Source organism: Xenopus tropicalis, chromosome 4 (assembly GCF_000004195.4).
Source record: "Xenopus tropicalis strain Nigerian chromosome 4, UCB_Xtro_10.0, whole genome shotgun sequence".
Taxonomy (NCBI): Eukaryota; Metazoa; Chordata; class Amphibia; order Anura; family Pipidae; genus Xenopus; species Xenopus tropicalis.
In genome coordinates this window covers 139,435,601-139,453,330 of record NC_030680.2, presented here as the reverse complement: position 1 = coordinate 139,453,330, position 17,730 = coordinate 139,435,601, and the positions used below count along the sequence as shown (strand labels likewise).

The 17,730-nt window shown below is 40.4% G+C and overlaps 1 protein-coding gene across 8 annotated transcripts in view; it reads left to right on the top strand.

The window, feature by feature from the left end:
* Window positions 1-411: 411 nt before the first annotated feature.
* ccdc51 (coiled-coil domain containing 51) overlaps window positions 412-17,730 on the top strand; it is a 30,179-nt gene continuing 12,860 nt past the window's right edge. Inside the window, exons 1-4 of one of the 8 annotated variants that reach the window (XM_012960632.3) lie at window positions 412-848; window positions 1,156-1,241; window positions 11,389-11,465; window positions 14,947-17,240. In XM_012960632.3, the coding sequence (XP_012816086.1) occupies window positions 14,958-17,126 (2,169 nt within the window). In that variant the 5' untranslated portion in view covers window positions 412-848; window positions 1,156-1,241; window positions 11,389-11,465; window positions 14,947-14,957 and the 3' untranslated portion in view covers window positions 17,127-17,240. 8 annotated transcript variants of the gene reach the window in all.

Sequence of the window (17,730 nt, the reverse complement as noted above, 5' to 3'; positions counted from 1 at the left end):
TAGGGCTACCAAATATCCAATCAAAGCCCTCATTTGGCACCCCTAGGAACTTTTTTCATTTGTGTTGCTCCCTAACTCTTTTTACAATTCAATGTGGCTCATGGGTAATAAAGGTCGGAGACCCCTGCTATAAAGAATTTCCCCGATTTTCCACTATCTGCGTGTAAAATCCGATGTGCCCATGTCACTCAATGCCGTCGAGGGTGACATCAACGGAGAAACATGGAGCAAGGGGTGCACACACAGTGTGGGGACTATGACTTCAATTGATTCTTGATTGAAAAAATGTGCCACATATTGCCGCACACAGCAATTATCACGCCATTGAATGCTTATTGCACATGCTTTCTGGAAAAATGGTCAGTTTGTAAAACCAGGGGAATTAAAAGTGTAATAAAAAGAAAATTTGGAGCTGGCGGTGAAAATAGGCTAACTCCCAACAACATTGGAGGGGTCAACAGCTCTGTATTCTCCAATCACTACTACAATTAGAAGCTGAGAGCTCTGCCATTGCCCTAGGAACAGCTATTGCTATTTTAGGGGAGAGGGAATGTCCCACAGGAGGCTGTTATACACAGCAGAAGTGGATATAAAAGCAATGGGAATGAGAATACAATAGCACTGCACTGCAGCTCCACTATACACCATGAGGAGCAACAATTTGACACAGCTTGCTGGGCTGGGAGCTAAGAGCAGAAGGAAGGTGACAGGAATGAGGCTAGGCTGCTATTGTACAGTTCGGCTTGTCACTCACAACTATGACCAATCCTGTGAGAGACTGAAAGGACACGCCCATCCCTCATTGCTGCACGGACAGTGAGGCAGTCTCCGTGCAGCATTTTTTTGAGGTAAAACACAATTAAAACTATATTGCTTCTCGGACATAATGCATCCAAGGGTATGGGGCTTATAATACTGGGAGGTAAACGATGGTAAAAGGTTTAGCTCTGGTAGCCATGTTTGTACTCCGCAGCCATTTTGGTGCTCTCATGCCCCTTTACACAGCGTTCATATTGCTACTCTCATTTTTTAGACCTGCTTATAACTCTCTGGAAGCCATCTTGTTACACTTCCTATTAGGGAGTGTTATTCAGTCGGTCATTCCATTCAGAGACTTCATGTTTCTTACGGCCAGTGTTTGATCTCATTTGTCAGGAGTCTGGGAGAGGCTGAAGTGTGGGAAAGCGCTGCTGCCGGACTGAAGTAAGAGATCAAACCACGTTTATGGTCCAGGCTCCAAGGTGAGTGAGCACTGCATGGCCGAAAAGTGATGCCCAAAGAGAGTTTTAAGCTGACATAGGGTGGGCACAGCTTTTAACCCTTACCCTGCCAGCGACTGGGGCAAGTCTGGGTGTTTTGGGAAAAGCTTGTTGGCAGGCAATGCACTTTTCCTATAATGTAACCTTGAACCCAGGAATATGCGTTACATCATTGGCAGGGAAAGGGTTAAACTGTTTAGCACTTCCAGGGATGTGCCTGGTTTTCACTCTGTCCTAGAGCTGGGCGGTATGACCAAAAATTGATATCACTGTATTTTTCAAAATGATATCGGTGTCGCGGTATTTGACGGTATTTTTTTTTTTCCATGCATGATTAGGTGTTAACCCCATTTCCTAATAAATTAGAGAATAATTACTGCAGTATTGAAAATCAGAGTCAGGCAAGCGAAGGATCGGCAACAGAACGTCGTAAGGTAAATCAGGCAGGCTTAGTTTCCCAGGCAAGGCCGCAGACAACATAGCACAGGAGGAGGCGTTTGATAGCTTTAAATACCCCCCACACATGCGCAGAACCGGCGCGTCGCGGACGTGCACGCTTTGACATGTACACGCACTTTGACGCACGTGCATGCGCAACGTCCCGCGGACAACGGGACGTGCACGCAAGGAGGCGCGCGAGACCGGGCCGCACGGGTGAGTACCCTGACACCCCGGTATTGCGGTATCTGAAAAATGAATATAGTTTAAAAAAAAAAAAAACACCGGTATTCGGTATTAAACGGTATATCGCCCAGCCCTACTCTGTCCCTGCAAATGTTGCTGGCTAGAAATGTACGGCTAGATACGGGTGCCTCGTCTTTCATAATCATTTAAGGGAGCGTCCCCCTTTGGAAAAGTATGTGTAAATGAATAGAATGTTGCTTTGTTGAAGCATCCAGGGTTGGTAACGGTGAACCCAGGAATGGGATCTGTTATCCGGAAATCTCCGAATTACGAGAAGCATATAATGGCATGGTTGGACTTGAGCCCAGCACTGCGAGGCAGCAGGACTAACCATTGCACCCAGCTAGTGGTCCCCCTGTGTAAGATGTTTTTCCAGGGTCACATACACAATATATTACATTTCCTGATATTTATGTTGCAGGGAAAAGTTAATAATGGTATACAACTGAGGGTGCCTGAAATGTTGTCTCCACCCCTTCCCCCCCCATATGTTGTCTTTGCCCTTAAGTATTAGGGACAATTGAAGGGGATTCATTTTTTAGGGCTCTGGCACACGGGGAGATCAGTCGCCCACGACAAATCTCCCTGTTCGCGGACGACTAATCTCCCCGAAATGCCATCCTACCGGCGAAAATGTAAATCGCCGGTGGGATGGCATACGCGGCGCGCGATTTCAGTGATATCGTGGAAGTTTCCTCTCAAGGCATATGCCATCCCACTGGCGATTTACATTTTCGCCGGTGGGATGGCATTTCGGGGAGATTAGTCGCCCGCGAACAGGGAGATTTGTCGCGGGCGACTAATCTCCCCGTGTGCCAGAGCCCTAAAAAATTAATAGGGACTCCTATTCACTATACAGTGTTTGTTTTATTTTCTCTCGCAGAGCTTAATTGATTGAAGGGGGAGAGGTGGGTAGTAACCTTGGTGGGATATGATGAGGACAGTAGGGGAATTACAATGTGGGTAGAGGGCTTTCTTTGGGGCCGCAGGAGTTGAACAGCAATATGAATGCTATGGCCTTTTGATAAACATGCTCTAATTTCTCTTTCACATTTTGCACTAAAAGAAAACCATGTTTATACCATGTTTGTCATGCATTCTGTATGACTACTTCTGTTTGACACACTTGATATACGCCAGTGATATTTTTTTTTTTTAACAACTTTTTTTGTGTGATTTTTAAATTTGTTGTTTTGTTCGGCAGCTCTCTTTTGGAATTTAAAACATTTTCTGGCATCAAGGGTCAAATATATTAGCAAATATGTGTATTACATATCTTATTATTTGTCTGTCTGTCTATCTATCTATCTTATTATCTATCTGCACAGTAAATAGAGCAAGTAAATTGGCCATTCGTGGGCTGATATTGTCTCCTCCAGATTGTTAGCCAAACCTGTGTGTGTGGGGATTTCCCAACAGCCTGCCCAATTGATGTGGCTGGTAAGAAAATCCAGTCACTGTGTTGATGCAATTCTCTACCTACATGTCTGCATAGACCAGCATTAGGCTATTGCCATAACATGCGCAAGCCAAAAAATGCTTGCTGAAAATATGCGCCATACGCCCCATTTCCTCCTACCTGTGCCTGCACCCGAATGAACGGAATACACTGGCGTGTGGGCACATGTAGCCGATATCCGCATAAAAACGCGAGAAAATGCAGTCTTGCGCTTTTTTGCGGATTTCGCCTACGTGTGCCTGCACCCGAGTGTATTCCATTCATTCGGGTGCAGGCATAGGTATTCTCAGGTATTCTGATATACGCCATACGCATCGTGTGGCATTAGCCTTATGATCCCAATCGATCGCCAAATAAATCGAAGTGTATACTTGCACAAAAACATTTACATTAATGCTGATACATTCTTGCACAATTACACAATTATACCTTGCACTTTTGCACACACAGTGACATCTCATACACACACCCTGGAAAAATAATGCCCAATATTTCATAAAATACTCCGTTACCCACATATTCATTAAACTGTTGCTGGTTCATAGGGTCTCATCTAGCTTTAGAAATACCAACTTAAGCTCAAGTATTTCTTACTCCAACTTGGGTTGTTGTTTCAAAATTGAGACTGGTCTTAAGACAAGCCTGGGAGTTCATTTTCCTCTATTAAGAAACGATCCTACTACTAGCCCTTGTGTGATGCCTGGGTCACAATTCAGCTCTGAAGTATGAAGTTGTTGCATTCAGACTGCAGAAGAACCAGGTGTATTGATATTGATATACTGTTTTTTTTTTTTTTTTAATAAATGTAACTTTACAATTTTAGGCCAATGGCCCACTAGACTTTTTTTCCACCTGCGTTGCTACACAGGCAGAGAAAAGGCCAATATGCTTCATGATCTCAGTGCACAACGACGTCCCATCAGCCCGCACATGGATTGGATCACAGTGCAAAAATGAATCATTTCTCATTTCCGTGGACCAGCCTTTTCTCAGCCTGTTTATACGCAGGCAGAGAAAAGCCTAATGTTGCTTGATTACAGTATTAACTGTTTTGTGAAACAAATCATCTGATGAATATAAACAAGAAGATTGCCCTTCACTGATATCTATTGAGTAAGTATTGTACTGGACCACTTTTACCACCATTACATTTCATTTGAGTTTTAGACTTATACATGTATGAGAAAATCTGCCCGGGGCGATTCTCACACCGGAGTTGCCCTAACACGACTCCTTTAATGCTGCACCACCTCAGAAATTTCGCTTTTAAACTTACCTGGAGTGGATTTTTGCCACCCCTGGTAATTTTGGTGGCACTGTTGTCTGAGGCAAGTTTCTCAACTTGCCTTATGGCAGCAGCGCCCCTGGATCTTCCTGTTCCCCTAAATGGGATAACAACTGGGAACTTTTGGTTACAAAAAAGCCAAGTTGCCTTATAGGGACCAAGGCTTTTTTTGGTAGTTTTCCAAATTACTGGATCGTGAAGCTGAGCTGTGTTCTCCATTGAGCTTATTATTGTATACAGTCCCTAAGATGGTCATTGTCCAGAAGGATACACCAACATGTTTCTAGCCTATAGAAATACATCGTTGGCCACTCTTAAACTTGCATAATCCCCCCGGTCCAGCTGGGAGATGCTAATGCCCTATTGGTTTCTCTCCTTATGTATTTATAAGTCAGCAACATGCTTTGCAGTACTGTACAGTAGCTGGGTGTATACATTAAATATACAGATTATATACAAAAATACATTTGTTAACCAATACAAGAGATAAACGACTCTTCAGCTTTCTGTACTCCAAGGGACTGGGCATTCTGGCATCTCCAGTGAACCTATGGAGTACAAGGTGCTGGCATATTTGCTGAATATATTGGTGATTTCTAAATGCATGCAAATAATAACTCACTTGTTAATAATCATAAACATAATTTTTAATAATTGCTTTTTTTTCTTCTTATTTTAGGTGCTGTGAAAATGCCCAGTTGCATAGTGAAAGGTTGTCGCCACAAAAGTGGACAGAAGATCCTGTATCCAGATGTTGTTCTTCATTCTTTTCCAAATAATATACATATGATAAAGAACTGGATGTTACAAACTGGTCAGGACTTTGGGGATATTGATGCCTTTGCAGAGAAAATTCTGAAAGGAAATAAAACCGCCAGCTTCCGTATGTGCTCACGTCACTTTACAAGAGATAGCTATATGGCTAAGGGCTCCAAAATCACCTTAAAACCAAATGCTGTTCCAACAATTTTTGATACATTACCACCGGCTGCTTCTGTTCCTAGTCTGATATCATTGCCAACAGCTAAGAGAATGAGAGTAGAAGATGAAGCACCATCTACCTCTGCCACTATTGTACGTATAGTTTCTAAACTTGTCACAGTACAAACACAAACTGATGACAGAATTCTCAAAAATGACCCCTGGGTCAATAGATACAACTGCCCAGTGACTGTCAGCGTTGCTACGCAGACCGATGCTCCAGCAGAGACCGACGATATGAAAACTGAAACTAGCAGCAGATCTCAAGAGGTAAAGATTTGGCATGCTGATAAAGACTATTTGTATCCAGTATATGATGCACCGATAAAAACAAGCATGAAAACATCAGTTAAACAAACCACCAAAGAGCCAACAAAACAGGAGGAAGCAGGCGATGCTCTTGACCCAAGGGGTGCATCATTTGGTCTTTGTCCAGGTAGGCCATTTCAGGAGTCAGGTAGTTTAAATACAAACACAGAACAAGGACACTTGGTAAAACAGAAAAAATATCTTGTGTTTGAAGACTCATTGAACAGTCTGCTTACTCTGGTTCGTTGCCAACATTCACAGTCGCCACCTTGTGAAGCACCAGTTAGTCACATTGAAAAAAAAGTAGATGGAAGCTTGCTAACTGTGCATTTAACTTGCTTAAAGGGTCACAAATCACTAGTATGGAATGCCCAACCAGTGTTTGGAAATGTATCCATCGGCAATGTTTTAATGGCCTCTGCAATTTTTCAAAGTGGTTCTGCATTAGACAAAGCTCTACAAACCTTAAATGTTTTTGGAATACCAGCAATCTCGTCCAAGACATATCACGAATATCAAAAGGCTTATGTTTTTCCAGCAGTGGACTCTCAGTGGAGGCTTGAAGAGGGCAGAATAAAAAAGACATTTGCAGGAAAATCAGTTGCACTGGCAGCAGGTAGGCAGGTCATCAATCTTGGGCATTCCAGTAAGTACTGTATGTATTCCATGATGGATGTGATTTCTGAAAAAATTGTCTCTTTCAAAATTAAACACTTTGGTCCAGAAGACACATTATGGGAAACTGAAAAACAAACATTCCAAGACTGCCTTGATCAACTAATTAATGAGAAACTGGATATCAGAATAATTGCCACCAATCAGCATGTTGGAATCAGGAAACTTATGGAGATAAAATATCCACATATCGAACACCAGCTGGATATTTGGCAGCTTTGCAAATGTCTTGGTCGAAAACTAGAGGAGGCTAGCAAGAAAAAGAATTGCAGTATCATAGCCGATTGGATTCCTGCCATCACAAACCATCTCTGGTGGTCTTCCCAAACCTGCAATCAAAACGTCGATGTTTTCATGGAGAGATGGAAGTCGGCTCTCTTTCATATTGCAAACGTACATAGTTTTCCGTCGCTAAAATTTTACAAAAAATGTCAGCATGCAAGGATTTCAGAGACGGAGCAACAGGAAACAAACTGGATTCCTTTTAACCATCCAGCTCACGAAGCCCTGGTCGAAATAATCAGTGATCCCATTCTCCTGGATGACATTGCCAAGGCAGAAAAATTCTGCCACACCAGATATTTGGAGGCATTTTACAGCAAAATTGAGAAATACCAGTCAGGACATTTATCATCCGTTACTGATGATTTACATGTGCGCACTGCTCTGGCTGCTTTGTCTTATAATCGGGATCTGGACAGAGGTCAGCCCTCAGTGGGGCCATTGAAATCACCATTGGACGCAGAAAACCCCCACAAAATTGTTTTCCCCGAGGAAAGAAGAGATCTGGTTCTCGATACCATACAGGAAGACGCTGCGGAAAGTCACTTTTTAGATATGTCGTCACAAATTGTGAAAATCTTGCTTGGTGAACTGGAACATAAAGGGAGTTAAATTCTGACTTCAGAATGTTTTTTCAAGATGGAAACCAGACTGGAAAAAAATGTTCCATTGTTGTTTGACAGTTTCATTTTTTTAAAAAAAGTTGTATTTAGATTTGTTTTGTAATTGTTTTATTATGTTGTACACAACAGCGCACACCAACACTGAATATGTGCCATGATGACTACAACAAAACAATCAAATAAAAATTCCATTGCAAATTATTTGCAAATACTTTTGGAGCAAAACTTACTTTACTTGTTGCAAATGTTATCCAATAATAGCATATTCTAAACAATACTTTGACTCAAAATGGCGGCATTGGGGGTTATAGGTCAAGCATTTTTTGTTCATTTGTTCCTGGTCAGTATTCAACAAAAATCCCAAAATACCATGGTTGTTTTAAGCAAATGCTAATCTTAATCCATATCCTAAGCAGCATTACAATGTTTTTGATTGTGAAACCTCTGCAACTTTGCACGTTGACCTTTGTATGTTGCAGTTGGTTTTCATTTTAAATTTTTTTGTGTTTTTTCAGTTAATTAGCTTTTCATTCAGCAGCTTTCCAGTTTGGAATTTCAGCAGCTGTCTGGTTGCTAAGGTCCTGTTTACCTTAGCAACCAGGCAGTGGGTTGAATAAATGGCTGAAAGAAAGATAAGGAATAAAAAGTAAAGGTCCCCATACACCTTCAGATCTGCCAAGCGAGCAGATCTTCTCCCAATATCCCCACCTACGGGTGGGCGATATCGGGAGAATCCAGGCTGATTAGATCGTTTGGCCCTGGGGCCAAAACGATCAGATTATAACGACGGGTATAGGCAAAGTCGGTTCGGGGGCCGCATCAATGAGCCGATGCGGTCCCCGATCCGACTAGATTTTTTAACCTGCCCAATCGATATCCGGATGATTTCAGGCCAGATATGGGTTGGGAAGGCCCGTCTGTAGTGCCCATACACGGGCCAATTAGCTGCCGAATCGCTCTAAGGGACCAATATCGGTAGCTAGAATCAGCCCGTGTATGGGGAACTTTACAATAACAATTTCATCTTCGCCTCGTAGAGCAATGGTTTCTGCCGGGGTCAGTGACCCCCATTTGAAATGTGGAAAAAAATGTAGAAAAGAAAGGCAAATAATAAAAAAAAACTGTAAAAAATAAATTATGAAAACTAATTGCAGGTTGCCAGGAATGGGTCATACTAAGTTATTTGAACCACCTTTCTTAAGTATTTTATTTTCATGCCTTTAAAGGTAGTGCTACACAAAGTGCATCTCAAAAATCCTGATTTGTATCACATCCTGATTATGGGAATCACATGGCTTGTGGCACAAAGATGTGATAATCTTAAGACATGGCTGATGTTTGCTTTCTAAACTTAATTTTGTTGGCATTGGTGGTGCTGCTTGTACAGGCACAGAGAAATGGCTGAAAGTTTGTTTTTTTACTAAAAAAGTAGTTGTGTTACATTCTTTAAAGGGGATATAAAGGCAAAAACAATATTGCATGTATTGCTTCTAAACCTAAAAAGAAGTATAATTGCAGGTTTAGGTTTACAAGCAGTACATGCAGTATGGCTTTTTACCTTTACACCCCTTTTACTTATACCAGGGTTCTAAGCAGTGTGCCGTAGCATTCTCTATTTGGTGCATGATAATTGCCCTTTTCAGGTGATGGTTACCTAGAAGCACTTAATTCCTGCAACAGCTGTGCAAGCCAGCGGGAGCAGTATTTTGGGCTGTGAAAAAGTGGAGCTCAAAACATCCAAAGTGCCCCATTTGCCATTATTTGTTCTTTTTTTTTTTTTTTTTTAAACACACTTCTTATTGATTTATTTTTTATAAATACAAAGCAGTAAATGAAAATAAAAAGTTAAAAAAAAACAGCCAAATAAAATAACAACACATAGTGGAATGAGTTATGAGGTAGGGTTACAAAGTTCAAATGATCATTTCACAGCAGAGGGACATGTACAGTAGGGTCACATATGCATTTCATGGCATTAAAAACAATCCCCAATTCCGTCCCCTCGCCAAATATGCAACAAAGATCTGGGTTCGAAAGGGGGTTAGGTCTCAAGGCAACCTCTATTTACATAGTTTACTGCGGGGCTACTCGTTGCACTGATTCTCATTCCATGTGGAGACTCGGCCCATTTGGAGCTAAGTTAATTAGGTGAGATTAGTAGAGATGTTAGAAACCCAGTTTGCCCATACATCATCATATTTAGACATTTTCACCAGCCCAGGGTAGCCGCGAGGGAGTGATCCTCTTCTTTCTTCTGTCTGTCTAACATTTTAGCACCCACCAGTTATTTTAAGTTTCCTTATACTTTAAGACCAAATACTTCTGAAGAGAATAATATCTCATATGTACGGGTTCCCGTAAATATACAGCCACCCAAATTCTGCGGAACCAGGGCAGCCCATAAGGGCAATAACACAAAGGGTTGGGGTTGTACTGTAAGGGCTCCAAGGCCTTTTAGTTTTATTAGTCAGAACAGGGCTTTGCCTGTAAGTATTACTTAGTCAGTATGTAGCTCTATTAAGGGAAGTATTACCTCTAGACTCGGCTATAAAATATATTTTTAAAGAATGTCATTTTGTTTTCATATATACTGTACATAACTACATAAGGGAGGTCTTTGAAAACGTACATGTTTTTCATGCTTACTCTTACATTTGAGCATACAATAGATGCACACACAAACACTATCAAAGTAAGCTCATTGGATTCCCCATCCCACACTTTCCCTTCAGGCTCACAATCCCTATCCTACACACACTTTACTTATCTTCCACATTCTCATTCCACTCATTCATTCATAAAATTTTATTCTTAAGCATTCTTGCCCATGACTGCATACATATAAACCCTTTCTTACTGTACCCACACAATTCTAGCCACAACTCTAGATTATACACTACCATACTGAGTGATGACATCTATATAGATAATGTAATTATTTTTGCAGAAACTAATAATGAGTTCTCTAACTGGAGTTAACTTTTGACCTCTAATTTTTAAGTTAGCCTCAGGCTGACACATACTGGTTCTACTCTATCTTGTTTGAGTTTCACTAAGGCCAGTATTGGGGCACACTGAGGGCTGTCACCAAAGGACCACCCCGGCTGAGGAGGTCCTTACCATCACAGCAAAGAATATCCTGAGCATGAAACAGGCCTTTAGCGGGATTTGTTCCGGGGTCCCACTGGCCCAGTCCGACCCTTAGGGCTAAAGGGTGGGTGGCACAACTAACTCTCTTACATTGCTTGAGGCTCTGCTGCAGGGATAATGTTACACCAAGGATGCTTTTCTCTCACCCATTTGCTTGAATGGAAATGCCAGGAAGTGTAAGTGTGAGCTGGTTTTGGCTTCACAATTGTCAACAGGGCATTTTTGAGCTAATAAAAAATAGCCTTCCCTTCGTGACATTTTCCATTGAAGCAAATGTAAGCACTTTTTAGCCAGATGTGTGCCTTAATGGATTGTGTTGTAGGATTCAGAATGAAAAAAATATCAGGTGTTTTGTGAGCTCAAAGTAACGTGTGTGTGTTCAGTAGATTTAGTAGTTTTATGTTTTGTAGAAAGGTTTAAGCTTCGATTAGTTGGGTAAAAGGCATGGGGGAAATATAAAGGATGGTGTTGGGGATATAATACTTTGTACCGCAGGAACTGTAATAATAACAGTAACAATGAAAGTATGTAGTATTTTTATGTCCCCCCTTTTACTCTTCCTTTTCAAAATAAAATGTAAAAACTGAACGAAATCTGCCTGTGTTTTTAAAAGCAGTGCTGCATGTTTTATTTTTTTGTTTGAAATAGATACTAAAATTGTCTAACGTTGTTTGATTACAGCATGGATGCCTTTGTGGAAAAAATTCTCTGAAATACTCAATCTAAAAAGAAATTCTACTGCACTAAAATCTACTAAAGTAAGTATTGTATGAGTATTTTTTTAATGGCAATTTAATTCCATTAAAAGGCCTGAAGCTGTTGCAGATTGCTTCCAATTAAATCCAGTGGAAATTATCACAAGGATAAAAATGATCACAACAGAAGGCTGCAATTATATAGTTTTATTTGAGTTGAAAAAAAGACCGGGCCATCAAGTTTAACTTCAATATATCCACACACTTATACCAACCTATCTATACACTCAAATATATAACTACGTATACCAATGCCTATATGTAGATATTAGTATCACAATAGCCTTGGATACTCTGCTTGTTCAAGAACTCATCCAGGCCCCTCTTATAGGCAATAACAGAATCTGCCATTACAGCATCACTTGGCAGGGCATTCAGCTACCTGTTTCAAATGTGAATTCAGTTCCTTTAGTCTAAAGGGGTGTCCTCTAATGTACTTGTACAGAGTAATCATGTCCCCTCGCAAGCACCTTTTTTTCAAGTGAATACAACCCCAACCCTGACGGTGTAACCTCATAGTTTAACCCTTCCATTCCCTTTACCAGTTTAGTTGCAGTCTCTGCACTCTCTCCAGCTCATTAATATCCTTCTTAAGGACTGGAGCCCAAAACTGCCCCCCATACTCACGGTGAGGCCTTACCAGGGACCTATAAAGAGGAAGAATTATGTTCTCATCCCTTTTATTCTTTAGTGTCTCTGGCTAGAGTTAGTTTATTCATAAAAATCCCCAAATCCCTCTTTGATAAGCCCCCAACACACTACCATTTAGTGCATAATTTACATTTATGTTCTTTCTACCAAAGTGCATAACCTTGCATTTAGACACATTGAACTTCATTGCTACCCAGTTTTTAATTTAGTCAAATTGCACTGCAAACCGGCAACATCTTGAATTTGGTACAATTAATCATAAAAAATAAGAGAGTACTTACAATTCCAACCTAAAGAATAAACAAATTAAAAAGCAAAGGGTCACTAACAACACTGGTGCAAATAGAAAGTAATCCATTTACCACCACTCTTTGTAATCTCTCCTTCAGACAGTTTTCTATCCAGTTACAAATATTAATTTCCAAGCCAGTTATCATTCATTTAAACAGTACCCTTCTGTGTAAATGAAGTCAACTGCCACAGCAGTGTCTATATCTCTATTTACAACATCTAAGGGCCGTGTTGGACGGGGAGATTAGTCGCCCGTGACAAGGGAGATTTGTCGCGGGCGACTAATCTTCCCGTCTGTCACGGCCCTTAGAAGGAAATTTAATTTGTCTGGCAAGATCTGTTACATAAAAAAATCATGCTGGCATAAACCAATAGTATTGTGATTTGCAATGTACTCAACTATCCTATCCCTTATTACTACACTTGCTTTCCTACCACTGATGTCAGATTCTTATCCTGTGCTCATCCGCAGGCTGAGGATCTGCACTGTGTGGCCTTAGCTCAACAGGCCTATTGCTTTCAGGCTGAGATCCTTTTTTATATAACGGAACTACATTAGCAATTCACCAGTCTCTTGGGGCTATGCCAGACCTCAATGAGTCCTGGTAAATAAAGTAGAGGTTTGACAATCACAGAGCTAAGCTTATTTAGTTCCCAGGGACAAATAGTATCCAGTCCTGGACCTTTGTTTACTTTAACATTAATCTCTCTTGTTTCCTCCTGAGTCACCGTCCGTCAATAGTTATATTATTATAATCGTATCTATTAAAAAGGAAAGCCTTTATTAACTGATTACTCAGAAATGTTCAAAATTTCTGCTTTTCTTTGTGCTCATCTACCAGTTCCTCCTACCTTCCTCTATTACTAAGGGTTCCATCCCTTCCTGCTTAATTTTTTTTACTATTTACATATTTAAAAACAATTTTGAATTTATTTTACCACTCGCTACAATGCCCTTTTCATTCCCTGTTTTAGCATGTCTGATTGCTTTATTGGCTTTCTTAATCTATAACGTCATAGATGTCCCTGCTAACTCGAATGCCCTAAATCAGGGGTCCTCAACCTGTGGGTCAGGACCCCTTTGGAGGTCGAACGACCCTTTCACAGGGGTCGCCTAAGACCATCAGAAAACACTTATTTCTCATGGTCTTAGGAACTGAGACACCGCTCCTCTATCCGTGTCCAGGCGGGTCCGCCCATATACCCTGGGTGATGACATCATCGCGCCAACCCCATCACATACACCCCGTACAAATACAAGTGTATGTGACAGTGTTGGCACCATAATGTATTTATGCGGACCAGTCACACGTGTAGAGAGCAGCTACTGTGTAGAAAGCTGCTACTCTGTTAAAAGCAGCAGTTTTGGAGGTAAGTTATGAAGTAGCAACGAAAATAATTTTATGGTTGGGGGGTCACCGCAACATGAGGAACTGTTTTAAAGGGTTGTGGCATTAGGAAGGTTGAGAACCACTGCCTTAAATGTTTGTTTTTCCTTAAAAACCTCAACGCTAATGCTTCTATCCTTTCCTTGCTTGCTAGGGGAATATACTAACCTAAACATTATATTTGTTAAGCAGCATTTTTAAACACCTTCCATTTTCATTCTGTGTTTAACCTCTTGAAGAGTTGTTCCCATTTAATATATTGTAGGAATACTGCCAACGTTTGCGCGCTTAAAAGGAAAATGAGTGTTTTCGTTACTCTCTTACACAATTGTCTCTGCAATATAATCCTAAAGGATTTTCATGTTATGATCACTGTTCCCTAAATGCTCACCCACGCAAATGCTAGAGATAAATTCGGTATTATTAATTATTAGCATATCTAAAAGAGTATCTTTTCTAGTAGGTTCCTGAACTACCTGAAATAAAAAGGTATCATTTAGTGTATTTACAAACCTGTCGGCCACCCCATTACTTAAGTCAATTATTACCGTAAAACATGGCTTTCCCTTGTTTTCAAGTAATGTCATATTTCTGGTGACTCCACTGAATGTAAATAGGAAGTTATTTCTGAACCATGTTACCAAAATGTCTTCCAGTTGGCTTTTATAAAGCTAGTACTGTTAGTAAAGTCATTATTAGTAAACCATTACCAAATATAATTGTTTATTTTACACTTGAAAACGACTGGCTCATTTGAACTAGCCATGGGTTAATTAAAATACAGGTATCGGACCCCTTATCCGGAAACCCGTTATCCAGAAAGCTCCGAATTACGGAAAGCCCGTCTCCCATAGACTCCATTTTAATCAAATAATTCAGAATTTTAAAACTGATTTCCTTTTTCTATGTGAAAATAAAACAGTACCTTGTAATTGATCCCAACTAAGATATAAATAATCCTTATTGGATGCAAAACAATCCTATTGGGTTTAATTAATGTTTTATTGATTTTTTAGTAGACTTAAGGTATTGAGATCCAAATTACGGAAAGACCCCTTATCCAGAATACCCTTGGTCCTGAGCATTCTGGATAATGGGTCCTATACCTGTACCATAAACTGAAACATTTTAAAATGTTTACTTTCATATTTTAGGTGCTGTTAAAATGCCAAATTGCATAGTGAAGGGTTGTCGCCACAAAAGTGGACAAAAGATCCAATACCCAGATGTCGTCCTTCACCCTTTTCCAAATAATATAAATCTGATAAAGAACTGGCTGTTACAGACTGGTCAGGACTTGGGGGATATTGATGTCCTTGCAGATAAAATTCTAAAAGGAAAGAAAACAGCAAATTACCGAATGTGCTCGTGTCACTTTACAAGGGATAGCTATATGGCTAGGGGTTCGAAAACCACCTTAAAACCAAATGCCGTCCCAACAATTTTTCCAATAATACTGCCACCTGCTGTTGTTTGCAGTCAGATATCATTACCGCCAGCTAAGAGACTGAGAGTAGAAGATGAAGTACCATCTACCTCTGCCGCTGTTGTACGTATAGTTTCAAAACTCGTCACCGTGCATACGCAAACTGATGATAGGGTTTTCCGAAGAGACGCTTCAGTCAACACATACAACTGGCCAATGCAAGTAGATGTTGCTACACAGACTGATCCACAAGTAGAGACAAAGGTTTTAAAAACTGAAACTAAAAATGAATCTCAAGAAGTAAAGGGTTGGGCTGCTGAGATGGACCATTTGTACCATAAAAAATCAACTAAAAAAACCATTAACAAATCTTTCATATCGAATGTGGTTAGACCAACAGTACAGGAGCAAGCAGGTAGATTTCTTGGTGTTTGTCCGAGTAGGCTATTTCAGGAGCCCAGTGCAATTGTTGTGCAAAGAGACTTTGTAAAACAGAAAAAATTTATAGTGTTTGAAGACTCCTTGGATATATTACTTTCTCTTGTTCGTTGCCAGCACTCACAATTGCCACCTTGTCAAGCACCAGTTAGTCACATTGAAAAAAAAGTAGATGGAAGCTTGCTAACTGTGCATTTAACTTGCCTCAGTGGTCACAATTCACTAGTATGGAGTGCACAACCAGTGTTTGGAAATATATCCATTGGCAATGTTTTAATGGCCTCTACGATTCTACTAAGCAGTGTTTCATTAAAGAAAGTTCTAGAAATGTTTCATATTTTTGGAATACCAGCAAGCTCACCTAAGACATACCATGAATATCAAAAGGCGTATCTTTTTCCAGCAGTGGACTCTCAGTGGAGGCTGGAAGAAGGTAAAATAAAAGCGGAATTGGCAGAAAATCCAGTTGCGCTAGCAACAGGTAGGCAGGTCATCAATCTTGGGCATTTCAATAAGTACTGTATGTATTCCATGATGGATGTAATGTCCAAAAAAATTGTCTCTTTCAAACCTGAACACTTTGGTCCAGAAAGTATATTAGGAGATATTGGCAAAGAAGCATTGCAAATTTGTCTTGATCAACTAATTTATGGCAAGGTTAACGTGAAAATAATTGCCACCGATCAGCATGTCGGAATCAGAAAACTTATGGAGATAAAATATCCACATATTGAACACCAGCTGGATGTTTGGCAGCTTTGCAAGATCGTTGCTCAAAGACTAGAGGAGACGAGCAAGAAAAGGAAATGTGGGAGCATAGCCAGATGGATTCCTGCCATCACAAACCATCTCTGGTGGTCCGCCCAAACCTGCAAACAGAATGTTAATCTTTTGATTGATAAATGGAAGTCGGTTCTCTTCCATGTTGCAAATGTGCACCATTTTCCGTCCCTTAAACTTTACCAAAAGTGCCAGCATGAAAGGATTTCAAAAATGGAAGAAAAGAACACAGAGTGGATCCATTCAGATCACCCTGCCCATGCAGCCCTGGCTGAAATAATCAACGATCCCCTTCTGCTGGATGATATTTCAAAGACAGAAACCTTCTGTCACACCAGAGATTTGGAGGCTTTTTACAGGACAATTGAGAAATGCCAGTCGGAACATTTACCTTTGAGTATTGATGAACTATATGCGCGTACTATACTGGCGGCTCTTTCATACAATCGCAATGTGCCCAGAGAGCAGACCTCTGTAATATGGCCAGAATTATCCAATTTGAACACTGGGGATACCTTTAACAAAGTAGAAGAGAGCGAATGGGTGCCCAAATCTGAGGATCGTGAAAGCTACCTCTTAGATATAATGTCGGACTCTGTGAAAATCTTGTTTGGCGGTCTGCAATATAATTGGATCTCGGTGCCGACCTTTCTCCCTCAAACAGTGGTACGCTGCAAAGCGGAGGTCTAAAGGCTATATGGAAAGCACAGAAAAACTCCTATAGTACAAGAATAAAAAATACAGTACAGGTATGGGACCCGTTATCCAGAATGCTTGGGACCTGGGGTTTCCCGGATAAGGGGTCCTTCCGTAATTCGGATCTCCTACCTTAAGTCTACTAAAAAAGATTATTTAAACCCAATAGGATTGTTTTGCCCCCAATAAGGGGTAATTATATCTTAGTTGGGATCAAGTACAGGTACTGTTTTATTATTACAGAGAAAAGGGAATCCTTTAACCATTAAATAAACCCAATAGGGCTGTTCTGCCCCCAATAAGGGGTAATTATATCTTAGTTGGGATCAAGTACAGGTACTGTTTTATTATTACAGGGAAAAGGGAATCATTTAACCATTAAATAAACCCAATAGGGCTGTTCTGCCCCCAATAAGGGGTAATTATATCTTAGTTGGGATCAAGTACAAGTACTGTTTTATTATTACGGAGAAAAAGGAAATCTTTTCTAAAAACGTGAATTACTTGATTACAATGGAGTCTATGGGAGACGGCCTTTCTGTATTTCAGAACTTTCTGGATAATGGGTTTCCAGATAAGGGGTCCGATACCTGTATTT